This window comes from Amphimedon queenslandica, unplaced genomic scaffold, assembly GCF_000090795.2.
Source record: "Amphimedon queenslandica unplaced genomic scaffold, v1.1 AMPQUscaffold_13312, whole genome shotgun sequence".
NCBI classification, from domain to species: Eukaryota; Metazoa; Porifera; class Demospongiae; order Haplosclerida; family Niphatidae; genus Amphimedon; species Amphimedon queenslandica.
Window position 1 is genome coordinate 17,330 of NW_003546452.1, and position 13,961 is coordinate 31,290.

A 13,961-nucleotide genomic window follows, 5' to 3' on the forward strand; every position below is an offset into this window, starting at 1 on the left:
ACAATTATTGCAGTGGTAGCCACCCAATAGAGCTGGAGCTAACAAATGTAAACTGTACACATAGGCTATGTTACATGCATGTGCATTATTCACATGTACATGTGTACATTAAATTTGCATTAAATTGACATTTACATGTACATAGCTCTGCTACTTTAAGTACATACATGTATGTACATGTAGGTTGAAAACATGGACTGATGACTATAGATAGCACCAAAGTTTGCACTATCATTAAAACACTTACAAATGCTTAAGTGCTATGTACATGTATGTACATGCATGATGTATGTTAATTATATTGCTATGTAGACGCATGATATAAGTATATACATGTAAACCTTCTGATACGATTAAGAAGATCTTAACCGCTTGTGGTCACTACATGTGGTTATTGACAGATTTAAGTCAATCACTCACTAGTATTATGTCTTGACAGTGTTGTTTGTTCCGACAAATTGTGTGACTCAACAATAGAGCGTGTTAAACTCATGGTATATTCTTCTGAAGGAGCATAATGATCAGTGCATCCACTGATACTACAATGCACATCAGCTCCACCTAATTCCTCAGAGTTGATGGACTCCCCAGTAGCAACCTGTACACAACAATCAATTTGATGTTAGTAAACAAAATAATTTCATTAATTACAAAAAAGAAAAGGACTAACACAATAACTTTGTCTCAGTCACACCTAATGATTCACATCCATATATACAGCCCACTAGTACACACAGATGCATGTGTTGTGTTCCTTCCGTTTGTGCATACCTTAACTAAAGGTGGTCCCCCTAAATATAATAATCCAGAACCTTTCACAATAACAGCTTCATCACACATTGTAGGTATATAAGCCCCACCAGCTGTACATGGCCCACACACAACAGCAATCTATAATCATATAAATATGTTTGATGATGTGAATAGAATAGAGTACATTACTTGAGGTATACCCATTGATGAGAGAACAGCTTCATTTCTAAAGGATCTCCCACCATGCTCTTTGTCAGCATAAATATCAGCCTAAGCAAATTAAAGATTATATGTACAATGTACATGCATGTGTATGTGTACATGAACAAGCATAATGTACATGTACGTTTAGAAACCAATGGTAAATACATGTACATGTACATGTATTTATACCCAAGGTATTTTTTGGTATTGAGAAATGTTGCCACAAAATGAATTTTGGGATGGATTCACAAATTATTACCTTTTTAACTTTTTATTATCAAATTATTATCTTTAATTATACAAATATAATAATAATTATATACAAATATAATATAATAATAAAATATAATAATTTAAATATAATAATATAATAATTATACAAATTATTATCTTTTTGTCTTTGTACTCAAACACATACACACAATTAGTTTTATGTATCATCAGATCCTAAAGATTATCAACAGAATATGAAAATAGTTTGATGTACAGATATGTTGATTTTCACGTCAACTCAATACTACTGAACATTACAATACCTCCAGCTACTCCCACTACAACTATCATACCTGAAGGAGGAATAATAATGAAAATTATATCAATTAATGAAAATTATATCAATTAATGAAGAAAATGAAGGAAAAAGAAGTAATAACTTGCATAATAAAGATGGTCACTAGTATTCAAATCAGAGATACAAGTACAAGTTGACAAGAGAATAACCTTTAATCAATTGAAGAAAGAGCTAGCTCCATTGATTGGTGTACCATCTACTGGTTTTATAGTTTATGAAGTCAGGGCGGATTATAGTATATTTAGAAAATATTATGAAGTGCAGAGACTGGATGATACATTAAAAGATTATAAATCTGGAAAAAAAGGTAGTTTTTGTGTTTTAAATTTACTATAATTTAATACTATAATAATGTCTTTTTATATCTTCTAGTTGACAGTGACACTGGGTAGAGCTTTGAGAAGAGGAGAGTACAGAGTTAAATTATTTCTATTACAAGTTAATAATATAGAAGAATTATTGTGTGTAAGATTATAATAATCTTCATTTTTTTAGTTTTTTAATTTTATCACTGAGTCAGTTGTTACTGAAAATTTATCAGTGAGAGAATTTAAAAAACAATTAAATTATTGAAGAAGCAAAAGTACAAGGAATTGACTGTGTCCCTGAATTAGAAAAGTAAAAGTACATCATGCGACTGTCATGTGACTCATTGTGTATAGAATGAGATTACGTTCCAAAATGGAGTGTCCCCTGGTAGAGTGTATCTTGATCATCTCTTGATTGATTTTAGTAGGGAAATGTATGTGGAACCATTGAAAGGTCAGTGTATTGATGTTTTTTTAGCAAGTTTAATAATTTCTATACATTTATTAGAAATAGAGAAAAAAAAGTTTGAAACACAGAGACAGTTGTATGTTATAAGATGGCATCCCTCACAATGTTTAGTTGATCCAACAGAAGAAATTATACTGGATAAAGGTTACAGTCGTAAACATTTCTTTGAAAAGGTGAATTAGGTAATAACAAGAGTGGATAAATAATTATCCACTCTTGGTAAATCATTAATTTTGTTATTGTTTTTACAGCTGTCTAAGTTTAGTGGAATTCCTAAGAAGTATTTACATTATACAGAGGTTAACCATTGATTTATTAAAATATATTTAAGATACTCCCTTTCTCTTTCAGAATGAATCCTTTCCAGTTGAGTTTGATATTGAATATATGTTGGAATGGAATGCCATTAAATCCTCTATATATCCAGTAGTTCGTCGTGATGGAAATGTCCTATATTACAAGTAATAATGAACAGATGCTCATATTATGTATCTGTGTGCATGCACTTTCATGTTTTTGAACTATTTAGAGATAGTAGAGAAAAAATGAAAAAGTTAACAGCAAAAGAAAGATCAGAAATACAAGAGGTAGAGGAAGCAAGGTCAGTGAACCTCATGTTTCATTATGTACATGTACAATCATTAAAATTCTTTATGTACAGGGATACAAGTGGTTTATTTTTATATTGTAGGTTAAAGAGAATTACAAAGCACAAATTAGAGCTGCATGAGCAGTTCCAATTGAAGAGTTCAATGTTTTAGTGCAATGTTTCACTACCATGTGATATTATTTTTAAAATCATTTTACACTTATATAGTCTATACTATACTTCAACCCTGTGTACTATCTATCTGTACAAGTTAGTCCTACTGGCTTCAAACAATAAAAAGTATCATTATTTAAAGTAAAACATTCTTAAGATTCAGATTCTTGATACTTACAGCATCTACATTTATGATTATTTTATCAACAATTTATCTACAAGAATTTATGAAAAGTTGAATGCGCATTTGTAGTGATACAAAAAAACAAGCGTGGTGAGTCCAAAAATAATTACCAAACACACCTTAAAACTATGCTAATTAAAATTTTCTGAGTATAGACTATAATAAATCCCTAACATTTTTCAAAAACTTCATAAAATCAGACCTGCCCATTCCTTTTTTTTGATGGATTGACAACAAAGCTCTTTCTCAGCTTGACTATTTCCGATCATTGTAAGAGAGGAAACCTATGCTCGGCCGTGTTTGAATTCTTAGCATTCAAAAAACCCTTAAAATTTGTTTACCAAAGTCCCGGTATTATTTTGCATAAATACATACACTGATACACAATTATAAACTTATGTACTATTTCATAAGAGTATATTTTACAGCAATGAGATACTTTGATATGCATACAATGCTTACTGGCAAACTGCATATTTGAATTAAACTATTAAAAATTTTGGTGCAACAGCATTTAGTAGGTATCAAAAACAAGGAAAAACCCTTATCTAAAAATTAGTATTGTAATCATAAGCAGTAACTAGTATTGTAAAGTTATGCTAAGTTAAACCAATAGCTGCCAACTGAGAACAGTATTAATCATGTAAGTCTTTTCTTCACTTCATCAACCAAATCTTTGAGCAAGACAAAACTCTAATAATCATTAATACAAGCACTGCTTAACAATTAAATACCAGTACCTCAGCTTCACGACGAGCATTGACTTCACGAATTTTAACTCCACCTTTCTCTTTCTCATCTGCTCCAACAATAACTATGAGAGGTATACCATGCTGCTCACAAAATTGAATTTGATTTAGGAACTTGGGATCTTTTTTGTACGACATTTCAGCCTATAACAATGAAAGACGATTATACACACAATAGCATTGTTATAATAGTTTGTACAGGTATTCCAGCATCCCACAGCATATTTGATACTTTCATTCGTTCTTTAACCAATTCTTTTTGAGCAGAAGCAACCATAACTACAGTTGGACTAGTACGAATGTCACCCAATGCTCCTTCCTATAAATTAAATTAATCATCAAAAAATTAATTTATTCTCATAGCATACCTTAGCACGTGCTTCCATTATTGAGAAAATACGCTCTATTCCAACACTGAACCCCACACAGGGAACTTTACCACTTTTAGGATCAAACATGTTGACTAGTTCATCATATCTTCCTCCACCAGACACTGATCCAACAGACACTGTGGATCCAGGAGAAGATGAATCTCCTTTTAATTTTTATAAATTAAGTTCACAATCCTGTGAAACTGTGAATACCTTTCAAAATGGCCTCAAAAATAACACCTGTATAATAGTCCAATCCACGTGCTAGGCTAAGGTCAAATGATAGCTATAATGATAATAATGAGAAGTAATATGCACTTTAATTATACATGTACCTGCCCAGTGATCCCCATTATTTCACAGTATTGAAATAGTAACTGCATTTCATTGAGGCCGTTCTCTGCATCTTTAATCTTCATTAAGGAAGCATCCATTTGTAGTTTCTCTATAAGATCACTTCCTCCACTCAATTGGACATATCCTCCAATGGCATCAGCAACTTCACCAGTCAAACCCTTTTCTATCATTTCCTCCCTCACTGTTTCCCATGGAGTCTAATTGTGATTGCATAACAACACCATTCTCTCATACACATATTCAATATACCTTATCAAGTTTATCAACAGCAGAACATATAGCTCTGAACTTATCAGTTGGTACACCACAAGCAGCAAATAGACCATCGAGAATTTTACGATGATTAACCTAATATTAAAGAAAATAATTAGTTGCATTAAAGGAAATTTGAGAACAAAGTGCATATGCATGCACTTTGCATGACACAACATTATGGGGCACTATAGTAGTCGAATTATTAATTATGGGGAAATGCATTATAGCAACAAACAATTGTGGGAGTCACATATGTGACTTTTGACTAAGTTTACCTTTATAACAAAGTTACCCAACTTGAGATCAGTCAAAATCTCATGAAGAAGTTTGAGACATTCAGAATCAGGGATCATCAGGTCATAATCACCAGCAATATCAAAGTCCTGAATAATACTATTACAAGAATCATTATAAGGTCATCTTACACATTGATAAAATTCTCGAAATCTTCCTTTAGTCATAGCAGGATTGTCTCTACGATAAACTTGAGCAATGTGAAACCTTTTCATTTGCTTTATTTTATTCATAGCCAAATAACGAGCAAAAGGTACCTGTAAATGAATTAGAATAAAATGTGCCATACCGTATAGCTGGAAATATTTGCTGGAATTTAATTTTGCTGTTTGCTGTTCATCATAAAAATGCACAATTTAATTCCGCAAGCATTATAAGTAATGGGTGTATCAACAGTACACGCCTACACCAGCAAAATTAAATTCCACAAACATTAAAATTAGCTGTATGGGTACAAAATTGCAAAATATAATTCCCGCAAACTTTTCCAGCTATACGGTAGTATAATACAACTCGTGCTCTTTGCTCTAATCTAGCTATTGCTAATTGCTGACAAACAATAAATACCATTGCCCAATTAAGAGTTAATACAACGGTACCGTAAGGTCATAGCGGAGAGAAAGAAGCTCTCCTCCTTGATCCGCCAAGTCATAAATAAGTTTCGAGTCCTCTCCATACTTTCCCGTTAGTGTTTCCTTCAGTTCAAAGACTGGAGTAGATATTGTCACAGCTCCGTGCCGCTTGAAACAAGTGGTTATGATGCCGAACACTCTCTGCCTGATCGCCATTTGGAAAGGGTCGTAATCCCTTGTTCCCTACAAAAGGAGAGACTTTATGTGCATCACATATCTGTTACTCACTTTTGGGCACTTCAAAACAAATGGAGTTGACTCGATGACGCTCCCCTATTAAAAGAGATATCCGTCCTCATTTTTAACGGCATTAGAGCTACTAACCTCAGCAGCTCCTGGCTGTTCCGCGGCCATTTCACCTTCAGGCAGTTCTTCTCACACAGATAACTTCTGTAAAGTATGCTCAGAGTAATAGTGATTAGTGACCGTTGTGCCAGCTCTTTATATTGTACAGCTACTAATTTATACTGTACTCACCGGTAATCTACTGTATTAATTATCACGTGAGCTCTGCATTTATATATAACTGCTACCTCGCAGCTTGCTGCAGCAAATCACAGAGCAAGCTTGTAGCAGTCCAACTTCCACAGTAGCTGTTGAGATGGCAAATAATAAAGACTTGACCTATTTGCGTGTCTTTGTGAGAGTTGTAGCTGGTGGAAGTACCTCCATAGAGCCGGCAACATCAGTTGAACTAATTGAGAAGGACTGTGATGTCAAATCTCTGAAAATCAAAGTGTTGGGTGCAGAATATAATCCAGATAACTATGTTTTTGCTTTCAATATGAATGGAGTCATAATTCCTGATGATAGCAGTTGCAAAATTCTAAAAGATGATGATTATCTTTTAATTTGTAAGAAAACGATAATCCCACATTGAAAATATTGTCATAGCCTTGCATTCAATTTTCCTTTACATATAGGCCAAGCAGAGCAGTTGACACAACTCTGTGATACGTCTCCAGAACATATTGACACTTCTTATTTTGACATATGGTAAAATAATTATATTGCAAATTGAACTAAAATATAACCTTTACAGCCAATTGAATGCTAAAGATCCAGAACGACAGATCATTGAATTGGATGGGGAAAGCCTGACTTGTGAAGATCTTCTCTTAGTAGGATTGAAGAAGGCAAAACTTAAAGTTAGTTAATTATAATTACATTTTTTATATTTCTAAACGCTGTGTGGACATGTATATAGCTTTCGTCAAAGACTATTGATAACATCAAGCGATCTAGACATGTAGTAGATGATGCTGTGAAGAATAATAAAGGTAAAGAATAAGTGCTAGAATGGAATATTTATATAATTATAATATTCTAGTTGTCTATGGGGTGTCGACTGGATTCGGGTGCTTCAAGAACAAAGTTATAAAGCAAGATGATATATGGTATGTGTCATCAAAATATATTTTATGCATAATTTAATTAATTTTAGTGAGCTCCAAGAAAATCTTATCACATCACATGCCACTGGAGTTGGACCACCTTTAAATAGAATGAGGACAAGGATGCTATTTGCATTGCGTATTAATGTCATTGTTAAAGGTTACAGGTACTGTTCATAATAAATTATTATACTTTTTAATAGTACAATTATTGTTTAGTGGTGTTCGCTTGGATATAATTGAGTCAATGATTGAAACACTTAATGGTATAGTGTATACACAATGCATTGATTTCTAATCTTCACATTTATATAGCTGATTGTTTGCCTTATGTTGCTGAGAAGGGCTCTGTTGGTGCAAGTGGTGATCTTGCTCCACTTAGTCACCTCATACTTGGTTTAATGGGTGAAGGGCAAATGTGGAGTCCTAAGACAGGCTGGGGACCTGCTGCTCAGGTGACAATTAATGCATTATATTAATATTATTAATTATAATAGGTTCTCAAAGCAAACAAGAGGGAACCCATTACATTGAAAGCAAAAGAAGTAATAGTTATTCATTTTGTACATAATCACTTTGTCAATAGGGGCTTGCACTTAACAATGGGACACAGATGATCACTGCTCTTGGAACTGAAGCTGTCTGTCGTGCTGAAATGATTGCTAAACAGTCTGAAATTATAGCTGCTATGACGATTGAAGTCTTGAAAGGTGTACCAGAGCAATTTGCTAAAGGTAACATTATTTTGCTCACTAAATTTTATGCCAAAAAACATGTTGTCTATTGCATATTAAGTGAGGTCAGTATTGTTTTGGTCTTATAAAGGCAATAATGCTCAATTAAGTGAAGGAGTAGAATTATAATAATTTACTAGAGCATGTTAATTTCATTTTACAGTTATTATAATGTTTCCTTAACAGATGTTCATGAGAGTCGCCCTCACCCTGGACAGCTCTTGTCAGCAGAAAGGTTAAGTAAGCTACTCCACAATAAAGATGGCTCAGTATCAACATTGATAGGTATACAATGCAGTGACACTGTTTTATAATTTTATCTTTCTTAAGGATCTCGTCAAAAGAATGAAGAGGAAAATCCAGATAAAGCAAAGAAGGTTCAAGATCCTTACTCCCTTAGATGCATACCACAAGTACATGGTGTTGTACATCAAACAATTGCTTTTGTCAAAAACATCATTTCTACTGAGCTAAACAGTGCAACAGATAATCCAGTGAGGCAGTCCGTTTCAAATAAAATTCACCTTTAAATTTCTGTTGTTGTTTATGCAGTTGATAATGATCAATCGTGATGTTCCAGGTACAGCATCAGCAGGACACTTTCATGGTGAATACCCAGGAATGGTGTGTAATAGTAGCTCATTTATGCATACATGTAACATTATTTGTAACAATAGGCAATGGATCATTTGGCTATAGCTGTACATGAGCTTGCAAGTATTAGTGAGAGAAGGATTGAGAGGCTTGTGCATCCAGGTAACGTGTACACAATGATAATTAAATTTTGATTAGTACATTAGATTACATAGCTGAATTGGGTCTTCCTGGCTTTCTTGTTGGTGGTAAAGAAGGATTAAACAATGGTAGGCAATTTGCTAACCTACCTATTATGTATATATCTTCAATATTAGGATTTATGATACCACATTACACTGCTGCAGCTTTAGGTAGGTATAATATATCTATACATGTGTTGTCTAGCTGACTTAACATGTAAACATGTACATGCCTACTCCTTGTTACATTGTGTAGTATCAGAGAACAAAGTCCTGACACATCCTTCAACTGTTGACTCCATTACTACATCAGGAGGGTCAGAGGACCATGTGTCAATGGGTACTTATGCTGCAAGGAAGGCACTGAATGTTGTTGAAAATGTGGAAAATGGTATATTATCACTAATTAATACTAAAAATATAATTATATTTTAGTTCTTGCTATTGAGTTGCTTGCTGCATGTCAGGCATTGGACTGTCACAGATCTTTACATACAACAGAAGATCTATCTCCAACTGACACACTATCTAAAGTTTATGATTTGGTTCGCAGTCATGTCAAGTGAGATGATAACTATGACATGTAGTAAATTGTACTTTGGTTTAGAGCACTGGGTAGAGACAGGTTTATGTCTCCTGATATTGTAGCAGTTGCTAGACTCCTCCAAGAAGGGCTGGTGAGCTACAATTTTTTTTCTCCCATTTTATAACGTATACTTCCTCTTTCCTTTTTATCAGGTTTGGAAGGTTGTGAAAGGTGAAATCTCCACGTTTCCTACTGGTTTGGTTAGCGAAACAAGGCAATACAATTAAAAAATTGCCAATGCTTTGACTTAATTTGTTACTAATAATTGCTAATTACAGACTGTAGTTGATTGAGTGTATTTAGATCAAAATTGTCATTAAACTTGTTAATGTCAATTCATTGCTAAATAATATATCATCAAAAATGTGTTAATGATAACCTACAGAAACAGGAATGAAAAACTAATACATAGAAAGTAGAGGTGAAAGTGCAGCAATAAATTAAATTTTAGTCAAAAAAATTTCATTAAACAAATCTCTATCAGTTGTGGAGTGATTACCACTATTATACCTATAGTAATACGCCAAATAAGTATTTTAATTTGCTAAGACAGTTTTATTACCAATTTACCAGCAATTTCTAATTGGTATGACTATTCACACAACAGAATTAAACTTAATTAATTGTCTTACACAAATCAAATTACTTGTGACACTGTTGTGTCAAATAAAGGCTGTTGACTATGTACAGGTGCACTGTAGTATGTTAATAAACATGAAAACATGTATTGCTGATGAGTAGTAGCCAGCCTGACTAGCCCACAGTAACAGTGACAGAAGTATCTTGATGAATGGACCAAATTCATACCAAGCCATTATGACATCTTAAATGTAACTATTATAGATCTTAAGTTTAATAATATGGTGAGCTACTATGCATTATCCAAATAAACACATATTGCTATAAGTGCTTTTGCTAAGACAGTTCTTTGCCAGCAATTTCTGATTGTATGACCATTCACACAATAGAACTGAATTCTAGTGCTCTTACACATATCAACTAGTGTCACACAAACCATATTGACAAGCTGTGCCATGTGTAGGTGTCACATTTCATAGTAGCATGACTATATAGGGTCATATGAACACCAAAAACATTGCTGACAAGTAGTAGGCTAGTAGCCCGCCTGACTAGACATATGTAAATAGTGCCATGTACAGGTATCACAATTCACAGTAACAATAACAGCAGTATCATGATGATTGCAATACATACCAGTTACTGTATACTCAAATTTTAAATATCTAACAGCCTTGTGATTACTAGTAGCATGAAAACATTCTAAAACTAGAGTAAAAGTGCATGCACAGTCTAGAAAGTGTGGTATGCACATGATGCACAATGACTACAAAATTAAAATGACATTTCATTGTACCTATATACATACATGTGCACACATAATCAATACAGTGATTAATTACTAGTTATTACTTTGAAGTTGTACATCTTCCAAACATTCTAGAATGCCATAGATATAATATGTGACCATAACTGACAAAAGGTACCTCATAGCGGATAGGAAAATTGGTCTTTATAGCCTAAAAAATCTAACTTCCTGAGCTCCATTTATCATAAAATTACTCCAGAGGATGATATTTTTCATTATAATGATGAATTAAAAAATCCGCAATAAGGCACCTTTTGTTAATTATGGTCACATATAGTGACAAGCCCAGCACCTTAAATTTCAAATGAAGTATCACTCGTAATAGGAATAAAGGCAATACAACAATTAAAAATTAATTATAAAATCTAATTAGCACAACATGAACACAATTACAAATTTTTGGCACTCAAATGATCTAATAATAAATCTACAAATATTAAAAGAATGACAATGACAGGTCAGTAGTCACTCAAATACATTACATTAGCAACATTACCATTTATGGTCATTAGGGTGTGTGTAGGCACTACTGTTTCCTGGAATAGCAGTCTTACTAATCTAAAGATAGGAATGACCATTTTGTTACTACTACAAGTTCATGGTACCTTTCAAAAATGCATTTTACATGAGCAAAACTTAGTATTGTACAGTATTTGTATTGATACAGAAACCTCTATACAAATTAATAATTGTGTTTTAATGACAAAAGTAACCTGATCAGAATCGTACAGGTCAAAAATTAGAGCATTCATGTATGTGTACTATAATACTAGCACAATTATAATTCTGAATGTAGCTATGCAACATTAAGTACATTATGTATTACAAAAGTATTTAAAAGGAGAATTTTCTCCTTTTCATTTTTGGCAAAACTTTAGCCCAAAACCATATATAGGGCTTTGACCAAAATTAATTTTAAACAACTTTTAAAATTAATGAAAAAAATTTAATTTGATCGGAATCAACTCCTTCCTCTTCTATTCCACCTCTATCACATGCATACCTGACCATACACTATACACAAATTACTGTATAGCGGAAAATTTTCGTGGCCCAAAATTTTTGTGGATTTTGTGTTTTTTCAAAATCCACGAAAATAAAATCCGTGAAAATTGATTCAGTACAGTTCAAGATGGCTGAAAAGTAAAAAATCACAAAAATTAAAGCCACGAAATTGATTTTGGAACGGATTCGCAAAATTTTTGGGCCACAAAAATTTTCCGCTATACGGTACACAGCTAAAACTTTCTAAGCAACACATAAGTACATGTTTACTCATGTACATATCAAAAAATGTAAAATTTTTTTAAATGAAGAATTCTCTCCTTTTCAATTAACAGTATAGTTGAGCCCAACACCTATGTACTATCATAGTACAGTAACTTTGGCCAGTATTTGGAGTAGTTTTAACAGTACAATTTTGATCAGGATCAGTTCAAACATTTCATGAAACATAAGTACATGTATATGCATCAGAAGACGTATAATAATTCTCTCCTTTAGTGTATAAAAATCCAATTTTGATCAGATTCAGCTCAAACTTTCTAACATAAGTACATTTATAATATGTATCAGATAAAATGAAAAAATGCTCCTTTATAATTTTGGCAAAATTTGCTCTGAGACCATATGTAATAATAGTAAGGTCAGGATTTTTGACCAGATTTTTGAGTAACTTCAAAAATTCATGCTTTAAAAATTCATAAAAACCCAGTTTTTATAACATAAGTGCTGCACGGATGTAATCAAAGGGCAGATGTGGCTATGATTATTGAGTGGCAAGAATGTATACATGCATAATGAATCATGGAGATACAGATTTGAGGAAATATCATACTTGGCTGCAGAAAAATTATTGTGGAGAGATTTTCATTTCATACCTTCAATTTCTACCCTTTTTAAAGGCTGAAATGTCAACTGCAAAATTTATTCAGATTTTTTCTCCATTCTCCTCTATTCCGCCATGCAGATCTACATTCTTGCCACCCAACATTGCATACAATCATAGCCGTACCCCCCATTGATTACATCCTTGCAACAGCTCTATATGCACCAAAAAATTATAAAAATTAGCAAACTTATAACTATTTTGATAAAGTACCCTGTGCAGGGTACTTTACTAAATTTTGAGCAATGTTTAAAACTTGTAGATCGCTGCAGTGAATTTGATTTACAGTCAGTGGATTATTACTGATACCTCATTCATGAAAAATATTGGTCTGTGTATCCACATGTACTTTTTTGAAGTGATTTGCATTGATCCCCAGTAGCTATTTGGATAGTACTTAAATTGATCCATTTTCTGTAATATGCATGAAGAGGTTAATAAAAATTAGTGACGTTGTTCATTATCATTATGTTGTATGCATAGATGTTAAGACATACCATAAATAAGAGGTCTAGGCCTAGAGGAGGTTAGTTATGATAATGCCACTTTCTCTACCTACTCGACATATTTCCTCACTTTTCTCTTTAGCAGACTGACAATACCTGCAATTGATCAGTGCATCCAGCTTGTACAGGTAATAACTTGTGATGGCTAAACCACACTTTCCTAGGAAAGACATAGATATTGCATCTTTTAAAAGTGCAGATCTTATTCTTGCTCTTTTGTTTGTTTGCAAAATGTAGTCAGACTCCTAGATATCTATAAGGCAAAGAAGTCTGAGACCAATTACAGCTAAAGAGTATTTACATGTATTAAAAAGAGAAAATGGTATCATGTTTATTAGTCTTTTAACCAGATGGACTAAAGTTTTTGTGCCCATCAGTTACAGGTATCATTTTATTAACAAGATAACTGCTGCTAATGTGAAAAGACAGTATTCTCCATTTTCATGAAGGTAGAGTAGGTAGAGAAAGTGACATCTCACATGACACCACCTCCGGCTCTCCTTCTCTAGCTATATATAGCTCTATTAGGTGGTGTGTCCGCAGTTTTCCAAATTTCAAATGCAAACCGATATGAATGACATACAATGCAGATGCAAATAAAAACACTGATATTGTGACAAACATAGTTTTTTACAACAATTTTCTGGGTAAATAAGTGGCCAACATAAAAGTGTAACAATGTGAGAGTAATCAAAACATTGATTTGAGGGTGGAGCTATCTATAGATAGTAAGGCCACTATGAATTGATTAATTGTTTCTCATCCCCGCCCGCTCCGTAT

General features: G+C 33.2%; 2 protein-coding genes and 2 long non-coding RNA genes across 5 annotated transcripts; 2 read left to right on the forward strand and 2 right to left on the reverse strand.

Moving 5' to 3' along the window:
* Positions 1-678: 678 nt before the first annotated feature.
* On the reverse strand, positions 679-1,041 carry LOC109583311 (uncharacterized). Its single transcript, XR_002185459.1, has 3 exons — positions 943-1,041; positions 772-891; positions 679-724 (listed from the first exon to the last, which is right to left on the reverse strand). It is a non-coding gene; the product is annotated as an uncharacterized LOC109583311 (long non-coding RNA).
* Positions 1,042-2,541: 1,500 nt separating this feature from the next.
* On the forward strand, positions 2,542-3,296 carry LOC105313386 (uncharacterized). 2 transcript variants are annotated; one of them, XR_002185461.1, is made up of 5 exons: positions 2,542-2,604; positions 2,657-2,671; positions 2,733-2,766; positions 2,835-2,906; positions 2,997-3,296. It is a non-coding gene; the product is annotated as an uncharacterized LOC105313386 (long non-coding RNA). The 2 variants fall into 2 exon arrangements; XR_002185460.1 differs by lacking the exons at positions 2,542-2,604; positions 2,657-2,671 and having other exon boundaries at positions 2,673-2,766.
* Positions 3,297-3,745: 449 nt separating this feature from the next.
* LOC100640501 (histidine--tRNA ligase, cytoplasmic-like) lies at positions 3,746-6,341 on the reverse strand. The gene is made up of 12 exons (XM_003387878.3): positions 6,235-6,341; positions 6,139-6,183; positions 5,878-6,093; positions 5,410-5,535; positions 5,260-5,367; positions 4,979-5,077; positions 4,708-4,926; positions 4,586-4,658; positions 4,370-4,536; positions 4,201-4,320; positions 3,993-4,145; positions 3,746-3,945 (listed from the first exon to the last, which is right to left on the reverse strand). The coding sequence occupies exons 1-12, from the start codon at positions 6,262-6,264 to the stop codon at positions 3,892-3,894; spliced, it is 1,410 nt and encodes a 469-aa protein (XP_003387926.1). The 5' UTR covers positions 6,265-6,341; the 3' UTR covers positions 3,746-3,891.
* Positions 6,342-6,456: 115 nt separating this feature from the next.
* LOC100640628 (probable histidine ammonia-lyase) lies at positions 6,457-9,764 on the forward strand. The gene is made up of 20 exons (XM_011406772.2): positions 6,457-6,764; positions 6,834-6,906; positions 6,953-7,058; positions 7,118-7,190; positions 7,241-7,307; positions 7,355-7,471; positions 7,524-7,570; positions 7,620-7,759; positions 7,802-7,849; positions 7,891-8,038; positions 8,225-8,323; positions 8,369-8,532; positions 8,591-8,662; positions 8,716-8,794; positions 8,839-8,901; positions 8,950-8,985; positions 9,071-9,205; positions 9,250-9,376; positions 9,422-9,491; positions 9,553-9,764. Exons 1-20 carry the CDS (start codon positions 6,512-6,514, stop codon positions 9,625-9,627), a joined length of 1,992 nt encoding a protein of 663 aa, XP_011405074.2. The 5' UTR covers positions 6,457-6,511; the 3' UTR covers positions 9,628-9,764.
* The last annotated feature ends 4,197 nt before the right edge of the window (positions 9,765-13,961 follow it).

Excerpts from the sequence above, each read along its gene's own strand:
- LOC100640501 (XM_003387878.3), bottom strand. The coding sequence starts at position 6,264 with ATGGCCGCGGAACAGCCAGGAGCTGCTGAG. Across the intron at positions 4,927-4,978 it reads CTGTTGATAAACTTGATAAG|ACTCCATGGGAAACAGTGAG; the intron begins GTATATTGAATA and ends AATCACAATTAG. Across the intron at positions 4,659-4,707 it reads TAATGGGGATCACTGGGCAG|CTATCATTTGACCTTAGCCT; the intron begins GTACATGTATAA and ends TTATCATTATAG.
- LOC100640628 (XM_011406772.2), top strand. The coding sequence starts at position 6,512 with ATGGCAAATAATAAAGACTTGACCTATTTGCGTGTCTTTGTGAGAGTT. Across the intron at positions 6,907-6,952 it reads ACTTCTTATTTTGACATATG|CCAATTGAATGCTAAAGATC; the intron begins GTAAAATAATTA and ends TAACCTTTACAG. Across the intron at positions 7,308-7,354 it reads ATAAAGCAAGATGATATATG|TGAGCTCCAAGAAAATCTTA; the intron begins GTATGTGTCATC and ends AATTAATTTTAG.